The 11,320-nt window shown below is 46.5% G+C and overlaps 1 protein-coding gene across 2 annotated transcripts in view; it reads left to right on the forward strand.

Annotated features, from left to right (window-relative positions):
• The window catches only part of ATP5PD (ATP synthase peripheral stalk subunit d), a 59,416-nt gene extending 48,408 nt beyond the window's left edge, over positions 1-11,008 (forward strand). For both annotated transcript variants that reach the window (XM_069654840.1, XM_069654841.1), the window contains 5 exons: positions 6,995-7,146; positions 8,290-8,386; positions 8,628-8,699; positions 10,614-10,676; positions 10,789-11,008. In XM_069654840.1, the coding sequence (XP_069510941.1) occupies positions 7,025-7,146; positions 8,290-8,386; positions 8,628-8,699; positions 10,614-10,676; positions 10,789-10,920 (486 nt within the window). In that variant the 5' untranslated portion in view covers positions 6,995-7,024 and the 3' untranslated portion in view covers positions 10,921-11,008. The remainder of the gene's footprint in view (positions 1-6,994; positions 7,147-8,289; positions 8,387-8,627; positions 8,700-10,613; positions 10,677-10,788) is intronic.
• Positions 11,009-11,320: the final 312 nt, after the last annotated feature.

An 11,320-nucleotide genomic window follows, 5' to 3' on the forward strand; every position in this document is an offset into this window, starting at 1 on the left:
TCCTGCCGGTCTTGTCAGCTCTTGCTAAGACGATAAAGGAGCGTTGAGTTAAACGGTGGGCGGCCTACGCCATGACGCAGGCCGAGGTTAGCTCCCCCGCCGCCACAGGCGCCGACTAGTTAAGGGACGGCCGTGGCTCTGATACGGATGCCATCATCCTTTCATTGGAGCGATCGCTCTCCGAACCGTCCTTCCCAGGCAGGATGATGGTGCTGCTGCTATGGGGAGTGTACATCCCGGCGACGGGGACGCACCCTCTACTCCATAGAGGCAAGCACACAACCCCCAGTACTGCCTCGATGGATTCGGCGGGACGGCCCAAGGTGCCAATGGGTACACGGAGCTTATCGATGGCACCTACCGATCCACGCGGTCGGCAGCCCTACCCACCACCGCATAAGCAGAATGCGTCTAGGCACTCCAGACAAGGGCGCCAGCACCAAAAGTCACAAGGCTGCCGAGACAAAGAGCGCACCGACGCATAAGATTCTGGCAACGCCGAAATCTACGGCGAAGCTGCTTGAACAGCCGAAACCCCTCCAGAGACACTGAATATCCACGACAGTCTTGCAAAGATTGTTTCGGTGGTCAATAAGCCCAGAGACGGGTCGAAAGACACGTCCACACGCCGGGAAAGGCAGGAAGACTATTCTGAGAGCCCCCAGCCTCTATCTAAAACTCTCTCAGATAAATCATGTTCTAAGCAGGTAGATCCCCAGGAGGAACCCTTTCCCCCTCTGGCTTCTATTTATGGACTAGGGAAAAGTTTGAGGCATGTATGAATATGCTCTCAGAAAAGTTTACCACACCCAACAGGCCTAGTGAGGAAGACCTTTACCCCCCAGTGTCTAAATTCCAGAGAACCTCCTGCCTACTTCATGAGGAGGTCTTTGACCTGACCGATCAGAAAGAAGTTCCTCATGGCCCCTATTTACAAGAGGATGATCCCCTTTGAGGATCTCGCTGACCAGGCCCCGGATTGGGGGTGGCGGGGTTATGCGGAGGTGAGTCACAGGTGGATAACCCACCATGGTTGTTACCTACCCATACCCCAGATCCTGACACTCTGGTCAGGCATCTCCCATAGATGACCAGATGGCATTTAATGCCATTCTGAAAAAAGCAGCCGAACATTTCCAAATAGCCACACAGGAAGCTGTGCAGGACTGATTTTTTTGGAAGATATTCTAAAGGAGAAGCCACCTACCAGCCAGGCTATCCCTTTACTTAACTCCATTAAGAGGCGCATCACCCCTTCTTTACTGAAACCTTTTCGCCCCTCCCCTACAGACCCTCTCTATATTTGGGGACATGCCACCCCAGATTCTCTCATGGTCACTACAACCAGAAAGAGTGCAGGGGTACCCTTGTCCGGCGGTGCCTAACCTGTGGACAGGGACTGCAAAAAACTGTATGCCCTAGGAAAGCGTGCCACTACTGCAGAAACGTATTCCACCAGGATTGCCAACAATACCACGCTGTTGGCCAGCTATTGCGATGTTCAGTGGAACCTGCTACTGTAGGTCCCCCAACCACTAAGTTCATATCGGCTCACAATTGTGTCAGAGGGTAGACTAGTAAATCGTAATACCCCTAAGAACACCCTAGATGCTGCAGAGACAGCAGGGAGGACTCTGGCCCAGGGTACCCTTTTGAAACTGCAGGCCTGTTTAAAGAACTCTGGGTTCAAACTGGAGACACAAGCGTTTCATCAACAAACCGCCGGAGGAGTCTAACCTGTTTGGCAAAGCTGTAGATGAGTCGCTGGAAAATGCCAAAAAAGAACATAAGACTTTGAAATCTTTAAACCAGATCACTCAAAGGCCTTTTCAGCAGAGAGGTGGGAGTTCTCGCCGCTCCTTTCGCAGACAGTCCTAATCACGTTCCCCACATAACCAATATGGAACGGGTAACACATGGTCCTCAGAACAAGGGTCCGCTGCCTCAAATCAGTATCCACCTAGAGGACTGCGCGTGGGAAAGGAAGGGGTCGCAATGCCACCCCTAGAGGCTCCCCAGCCTCCAGTCAGAAATGACTCTCGGATCCGGGTCCCCTCGCATCCCTCCCCGGTTGGAGGACGTATAACATCATTCTTACATGCATGGGAGGGATTACCACAGACCAGTGGGTGCTAAAGACCATCACCCACGGTTATTGCATAGAGTTCAGCCGGCCCCCTCAATTCAGACCACCAAAGCCCAGACGTCTAACACCGGAACACCATAAGATCCTGCTGCAAGAGGTTGAGATCCTACAGGAAAAGGGCGCAATCGAAGTCATCTCCGTTCTTCAGGTAAATTAGGGTATTTATTCAGTGTACTTCCTTGTACCCGAAAAGGATCTCACCATGCGCCCTGTGCTAGAATTGCACCCAGCGAACAAATTTGTCAAACCACAAATGTTTTGAATGGTAACGCTGCAAGAAGTAATCCCTCTGCTAACACAAGTGGATTACATGGCAAAATTATGAAAGATGCATACTTTCATATTTCAATGTTGCCGGCACACACAGGTTCATGATAGAAAACAAACACTATCAGTTCAAGGTTCTTCCCTTTGGCATTTCCTCAGCCCTGAGTATTTACAAAGGCGCTGGCAGTTGCAGCAGCTCACCTGCACAAGCAATCCATCCCAGTATATCCTTACCTCGACGACTGGCTCATAACAGGATTCTTATGGAACATGCCTGTCAAACACCCAAGGACTATAGACCTACTTCAGTCTGGGATTCTCCATAAACGAGAAGCAGTCCAGCCAAGACCCCAGCCAAGTCGAGCAGTTTCTGGGGGCCCTAATTTGGACAGGAGACTGCCCCGTCTTCCCCTCCAACGAGAAGGTTCAAAACATGCTCTATCAGATTCCTCAGTATGTTGCCAGTCGAGAGGTGACGGTACGCAAGGCCAAGCCACTGTTAAGGATGATGGCATCCTACATTTACTTAGTCCCTCACGCACGTTTGCCCATGCGCCCCATGCATGAGTGGTTCAACAGCTGGTGGTGTCAGGCCCGCGGACAATGGGATGATCTAGTGGTTGTCTCAGCAGCCCTTGTTCTCTCTCTGCAGTGGTGGTCGAGGAAAAACCTCTTGAAGGGGAAAACCTTCACCAACCCCGCAGTAGAAGCCACTCTCACGATGGACGCATCTCTCACAGGGTTGGGGGCGGGGGCTCACCTCCATCAGCAGACGGCGCACAGCGTTTGGTCCCCAGCAGTAGCATCCAACCACACAAACCTTTTGGAGCTGTTAGCAGTGTTCAAAGCTCTGAAGGCTTCTCAGACCCAGTTGCAAGGAAAGACGGTACTGGTCCTCACGGACAGCACCACTGCCATGTACTACCTGAACAAGCAAGGGGACACTCTCTACAGGGCTATCCAAACTGTCAGAGAACATTTGGAAGTGGGCTCTCAAACACAAGATGTTTCTACTGTCTCAACATGGTCCAGGGGAACTCGATCTTCTGGCAGACTTGCTCAGCAGAGACTTCACACTACCCTTGGAGTATGAATGGCGACTACACGAAGACATCGTCTCCAACGTTTTTGCAGAATGGTGCTTCCCAGAGATCGACAGTGCCCAGATTACACCTCCAGGTACCCTCAGAACAGATCCAATGGGAACAGTCTCTGGATAACATGGTTGGGGAAATTTGTTTGCTTTTTGATGCTCCAGGAACCAGTCACCATGATATTGGTGGCCCCGCCAAGCCTGTTTCTCCCATCTGATGGAGATGTCACACACTCCTCCAATGAAACTACCTTGCCCACACAAAATTCTTTCTCAGGACAGGGGGGGGGGGGGGGAACACTTCATCCATGCCCGCAAACTATCAGCGGCCTCGCTCCTGAGGTCCTAAGAGTTCGGGCAATTTCGAACTTCCTCAGCGAAGCATGGATATACTTGGAGAAGCAAACGCCTAACACCAGACATTGCTACTCCAATAAATGGAAACGCTTTGTCATCTGGTGCAAGTCTAAGAGCATAAATCCCATTGACTTCTCTCCTTCTCATATTGTACTATACTTGACTCACCTACTAGAATCTGGTCTAGTTTTTAATTCCCAGAAAGTCCACTGAGCTGCACTTTCAGCCTATACCACGTCCCAGCAGAAGGTGGCATGGTGGAAGACCCAGTTATTAAAGCTTTCATGGAAGTGGTTAAAAGAATTCATCCCCCTATTTCGAACCAGCTTCCGGATGGGACCTAAACATGGTATTAACCAGACTTGTGTGGTCTCCCTTTGATCCTATGCACAGGGCAGGCCTCAAAGCATTCACTCACAAGACCACCTTCCTAGTGGCAGTCACTTCAATGAGAGGAGTCTGTAAACTACAGGCCCTTTCAATTCTAGAGCCGTTCGTCATAATTCAGAGATAAGGTGGTTCTGCGCGCTCACCCATGGTTTGCGCCCAAATTCATTTCTAAGTTCCATGTGAACCAATCAATAGAACTACCCACATTCTTAAAGAACCCCACTAACATGGTGGAGAGAAGCCTACACACACTAGACTTGCTCAGGGCAGTCATGTACTATATGGAAACAACTAAACCGCTAAGAAAGTTTTTTGTTTTAGTGCCGGCTGGTAGAGAAGGGGACCCTGTCTCTAAATCGGCCATCTGAAGATGGATTGTCAATTGCATCACAGTCTGCTAAACTCTTACCAAGAGAGATCTGCCCTTCAAGCCTAGAGCGCACTCTACTGGGGCTTTGATAGCATTTATTGCTAATGTTCCTCTCGAGTCCATTTGCAAACCGGAAACCTTGAGTTCTGTACACCTTTACGAAACACTATTGCCTAGACACTAACTAGGTCTGATTCTCAGGTGGGACAAGCAGTACTAAGACATCTTTTCACTACTGTTCCTTCTCACATCCCACCACCAACTCCGGGTACTGCTTGCTAGTCTATGCACAGCGTGTGATTCTAAGCAGATTCACAAGCATCAGAAGACCTGCATTACTTATCGTAATAGCATTTCTGATGATTTTATCTGCTTAGATTCACATGCACCCACCCTTCCTCCCGCTCGGATGGAAGGAACATGGACATCTTACTACTTCGCTCTTTCTGTACTCCGAAGGCTCCCCTAAAGCAGAAAAATACAATCTGAGGGACCTCCCCGCGTGATGGATTTTGGGTACACTACACGTCACGTTAAGGATAGTGTCACAGACACGCCCATGTCAACGTCCCCTTTCGATCCTCGAAAGAAGAGATGCATTACTCTGCAGTTACCACTAGATGTCAGACTATATGCACAGCATGTGAATCTAAGCAGATACAATCATCAGAAATGCTATTACGGGAAGTAATGCATGTCATGTTTATGGTTTACTTTATTACTTTATTACTGAAACAAGACACTGCCAGAAGTACCAGAACAATAACCAATTGAAAGCAGCCTATGTACACACCGCTAGTGAAACTGCACGCTCATAGGTACAGCGACAGTTTTGCTGAAGAGATTGACAAATGGCGAGCCCCTCCCCCCCCTATATTTACAGAATTGTTGTGCACTGACCCATTTATATCTGATACTCTGCAGAAAAACTGGCTTATACTTCACCGCTTTCCGCTTTGAATAAAATAATGTACGCTTAAGGTAGAAAACTGAATGCACCTTCCTGTGTTGACTTTATACCTTGAACCTATTGGGATACCCGTGATGTCTGTCCTAGTTGGTGACTGGCCGAGTGGGTTACCTGTGGGGTGACGCATGGGGTGGGGGGGGGTAATACTCAACCTCACATCGTGATTAGCCGCTAAATAAGCCTCTTCAGTTTCCACCTCTGTCTGTAGGTGCAGCTCACCCCACCGCCCCCCTTACACCTAGCGGAACACCAATATGTATGACCCTTCAAAGAAAGTGGGAAGCCTCCACTACGCTCCTGTGTCTCATAACTCATTTGGGGACCTCGTAACTGCCATCTTTCTTCACACCTACTGTAAAGCTGTTTTCTGTATCACATGTTCTGAGTCAGCTTGTCTCAATCCTGAGCACATTTGCGCTTGATCCACATAATGGCAGTTTACCTTTCATTGTGTTGGATTCTTCCCATCCCATTAGCTTCTAAGGAATCCCTAAAAGGGAACTCCTCCAGGTCGGGAGCTCTTTTCACAGGATCACTCGCCTGAAAACAGGGTGTTCCCCTTCCACACCCTCACGTGCACTTGTCGCGGTGAGCCTTTGCTACCTGTCCTGTGACAGTCTTCAGTCTTGCATAGCCTGGGACACTGCATGGTGTCTCCATGGAGGCTGGGTGTAGCATGAACTTCTGCCACTGCAGTGCAAAGCCACCCAATTAATAAACCAGCATGACGTAACGCCAGAAACTACTGCTCTGAAAGGGTAGGGGGTTGCATTTACAATGCCAGGGGGAAGGGGTGTTGGCATGGTTACAGCATAGTTACTCTACCAGTGGATTGGGCCTAATTTTCAGATTTTTAAAAAGCGAGGGTAAATTCGATGTAATTCAAGCCTGTCTGCCAGCATCAAAATGATACACACTTGGACGTCCACTGTTTCCTCTCATTAATCAAGAAAACACATAGCATTTGTCCTACTTTTACTGGAAAATCCAAACAAAAAGGATCGTAGAAAAACTGATGTGTAACTTATCACCTGTTTTATGAGGGCTCTTCAGAATGTATTGCCTCAATGAAAATAAGGCTGCAAGTGTTGCAGAGCTCTGTAAATCCTAATGACTTCTTCATATGTTGCAGATCTGTGATCGGGCAGCTTACAGTCATCAGTTGCCCAATGCTTAACAAGATACTTCTGAAATACCTGTCCTTATGATGGCCCTACCCATTTTAAATCTGCCCATAACTATTTACTGCTTACGTTCATAAACATCTAGCCAATTATGCATGTTTGAATTTTGTTTTCTCTTGCATGCTACATGAAACCACAGTGTGAGATCTGACCTGCCTCAGAACTTTTTTCTTCTGGTCATGTTTCACTTTTATTTTCTTGATTCCTGTTTCGTCAGGTGCTACCATCATCACATTGGAGCTGAAAGATGGCGAGTCGCAGAGCTGCTGTGAAAGCGATTGACTGGTTAGCGTTTGCGGAAAGGGTGCCTGCTAATCAGAAGGCAATGTTTGTTGGGCTGAAAGCTCGGAGCGACAACCTTGCGGCCAGGTCAGTGCGGGCATGATTGTTAAATGGTCTTGCATGGAATAGGAAATAGGGTGGGAGGGGGGGGGGCGGTGGTGGGGAAGGTCAGAAAGGGGGGGGGGGGTAAACCTCCTGCAACTCTTGGAATGGGTGGAAGGAATTCCATCTGAGGAACCTCCTAGGTAATCTGTGCCCAGCTCCACCAGCAAACTACACTTACACCATCTATTATCTGTATATTAGAGGAAGACATGCAGTGGGATGAACTCCCAAGGGACAGTCTGCCTCGGGTTTCTTGGTTCCAACTTCAGACGCATGGTGGGGATCCGCAGGACTCTGTGAAGCTGTAGTGGTCCTGTGTGTTCATAATTGTTATGAGGGTGGTTGAAACTTATTTTTTATATAGCTACAGATAGCTCTTTCTCTGTGGGGTTTGGGGGGGTTATATTTCAGATTTTGGCTAGATCACTATTTTTTTACAGCTTTTTTGTCTCCTTGTAGGGTCGACTTCTAGCTTTGAGGGAGGTATTGATTCACTTTTACTACATAACGGCAAGGACTTTAGCAGTTTCAAATGAGTACAAATTGCATACAAAGTTTTATGTGAAGGGCTAACTTAGCTTTGTTCTGCACTTGATTAGCCGGCATCTCCCGTTGCAAGTGGTGATTTCTTTCCAGTTAGGGGAATTCCAGATAACAATTTTAAACCCGATAGCTGAGATTCCAGGTGCTGCATTTACAGTAAAGTGGAACAGAGGGCAGACCAAGATGTTTTCTTATCCAGCCTTTTCCTCTGTATTCCTTCTCTGCCAACTGGATAACTGCAATACCAGAATATTTGTTTATCCGACACCCTTGGGCTGCCAATGTTATCAGATAATTGTGCTTTTATTGTAGTCTGTTCACTCTTCCATTGCTAGTTAATAATATCCACAGAACAGTGTATTACTGTATATAGTGATCTATCCTACTTTCGGAATGCAACCACACCAAAAAGGTAGTGTAAAATAACCTGAATAAGGGATCCGGGTGGGTGTGATATAATATATGCTGGGATTCATATAGCACAAACGTTTGTGGATAGTGACAGTGAGCTTGGTTAAATTTGTTACTAACTATATCAAACCATATGTGCTCTATTAATTGAGTCCTGTTGTAACCGAACAGGTTATCGGTCCTGCCAGAGAAGCCCCCAACAATTGATTGGGCCTACTATCGAACAGCCATTGCCCGGGCTGGAATGGTGGATGAGTTTGAGAAAAAGGTGAGTTAATCTTGTGGGATGTAACTTGGGGAGGGAGGTGACCAGTTATGCCCACAACTTCTGGAGTTTCTCTGGTGTGAAATATGAATGCATTGCTACCTATAGCCCATAGTGCGGAGGGAGATGGGAATTGTTCTTGCAAGTTGGGTTACTATAACGCCTGAAAAGTTTTGCATGTTTTTGCGTTGTGGGTGTATTCCTGGATGATTTTACTTTCTTTTTTAAATTTTTTTTATTCTAGTTCAGTGCTTTGAAGGTCCCGGAACCCATTGACACTCAGACGGACAAGATTAATGCTCAAGAGAATGAATCCGTAAGAAGCTGGAAACTGCTTGCTGTTCTGACTGCTTTCTCATATACCCCTTACCTGTCTTTATGTAATTGAGGTTGACTGACATTCATTCCACTGTTGCTCTTCTATAGTTGTATTTGCTTTTTGTGTTAGAATTGTAGAGGAACATTCTAGCATGGCCCTCCAGCCAAGCAGCAATGGGTTTCTTTACCATGAAGACACTTGAGGTTTGCTATTTGCAACATCTAAAATAGAAATGGCAAATAATACCCTGCTATACAGAAGAGCGGACATTGTAACTGAGAAAGAATTGGTGCTGAGGTTTTCTGTGGGGTGATATTCAATTGGTCAATCCCCTGACCAGGTTTACAAATGGAGTAAGGTTGAATGGGACCAGAAATGTTCAGCATTTTTACTGTCTCCCGCTGCTCTTCTCTGTACATCTACTTCTCACTGCCTTGCTCTCCAATCTGTGGTCTTCCTTTTCCTCATGTTGTGTGAAAAAAAAGTTTAAAAGATCTTTTAAATTCTCCTCCAGGCTCCCTCCCCTTGTGTTTTTTCATTTGGTTCATTGCCTATTTACTATTGCCTTTCCATCTTTCTTTTTTGTCCCTTATTTCCTATTTTTCCTTTCTTTTCTGTCAAGGTTTCCTGTTCCTTTCTCCCCTGCATCCCCCTCCCACCTGGCTTTCTCCCCCACTACCCTTTTCCCTCTTTTCCCCAACCTCCTCCTGGTATTCTCTACAATGGCCCCTGTTTCAACCCCTTTGTGGTTTTCCCTCCCGCCGTCTCCCGGTTTTTCCTTCTTTCATCCCTCCCTGCCTGGCTTTTGCGGTTCCATGTCATTTCATTGCGGGAAGTTTTTTACAAAAAACCCATCAAATTTTTTTAACTATATTTGGGGGTGCACCCCAAACCCCCCATTTTCTTTAACTTGTATTTATTCACCCACGCCCCATATATAATTTACTAACCCCCCTAAAAGATTCAATGGTTTTTCTTGAAAAAGATTCGCGGTAACAAACCCTGCGAAAAAACATCCCATGATGAAAGGACGTCGTACCGCTTTTGCTTGTCCCTCTCCATGCCTTTTGCTCTGCCGCCTCCCTTCTCGCTTTCCCTCCTAATTCTTCCCACCCAGCTTTCCTTCTTACACCCCATCTCTAACCTGATTCTTCACCCGCCCCAACCCCATGGACTTTCAGTCTTGCCCCACTGCCCCACGTCCTCGGCTTTCCCTCTCCCCTCCTAGTTTTCTGCTCTGGTCATAGTCCCCTTTGCACCAAACTCAGTTTCCCCTTTGCTGAGCAGTAAGTCCCTCTAACAACTTAACGTTACAGCTGTAATCAAGCAAGTAAGAAAGATGGCCGCTAGTTGGGTAGGATTTCTCAGTTCACCACTTCAAACTGAAATAACTCATGGTAGTATATTAGTTTGTGTCTCCTGCAATGTGAGGATAGATTGGATGGTAATTCACGCCTTTCAGCTTTGTGAAAGTGACAGTGGAGGAAGGGTTACTCTATTGTCGCGACTATCCCTATTGTTTTGAAGCTAGAAAGGAGCTTGTTGGTCCCCATTGTGTACACTATTGCATTTTCGGCTCAACGTCATTTTCTCAGTGTTTCCATACCACAGCAAAACTCTTGTGTACCATTCTAGAGCATCTGTTGGGGAAATAGGGTTTACTAGAAACTTAACAAATATGGGATTCTGAAGTGGACTGAATTCAGAAAATATCACTGCTGTTGATCCGACCACATTTTTATTTGCTCTTGTTCACCAATCCTCTTGTCTTTTTGACAGTAAACTCGTTTACAAGTTCTCTTCATCACACTGTATGAGACAATGGAATTGGTAGGCTCATATGACTTGGTAACATTTTAATCAAGATACTTGAATGATGCTTTAAGTGTGTCTTCCCTCTTTCTGTTGCAGAGTAAGCAGGCGGTTGAGTACATACAAGCTTCCAAGTCCCGTGTTTCTCAGTACGAGAAGGAGGTAGGGTATTGTCACTAATCTTGCTTCTGTATAGTCTTGGCGTTACTTCTACTACTGTTGATCTGAGATCTTTTTCTAACCCCTCTGCTCGTGTATCTCCTATTTTCCTCAGCTTGAGCTTTTGAATAGCATGATTCCGTGGGACCAGATGACCATCGAAGATCTCCATGCTGCTTTCCCAGAAACTAAGACTGACCAGCAGAAAAATCCATACTGGCCACATAAGCCCGTTACTGATTTGTAAATACTTGAGTGCGTACATTTGAAAACTGTGGAAACATCTGTATCTCGTAAATAAAGTGATTGTATAGAAGGCCAAGTGCCAAGCCGAAGGTGATGAAATGCCTTGTTGCACAAGTATAGTACCATCTGCGATGGAAAATGGGTAGGTGGGCTGGTGTCCTAACTAGCTTTGCCACTTTTTCTACATGCGTTCTTGCTCTATAAATTGGTTCAATACAGCTTGACCTGTATCCAAGACACAGAAGATTATTTAATGTAGAAACTGACTAGGTAATTGGTAGAATCTGAGAAACTAATAAGGTAAACCTGAGATCTGATTCAACAGTAGGGTGTGCGCTCCTTCAAAAAGCAGTGTTCCCAACCATTGCTTTAGTGTTTAGCCTCGACTTTCTCTCTGCTAC

The sequence above is a fragment of the Ambystoma mexicanum genome, chromosome 3q (assembly GCF_040938575.1).
Source record: "Ambystoma mexicanum isolate Mex_15411 chromosome 3q, UKY_AmexF1_1, whole genome shotgun sequence".
Lineage (NCBI taxonomy): Eukaryota > Metazoa > Chordata > Amphibia > Caudata > Ambystomatidae > Ambystoma > Ambystoma mexicanum.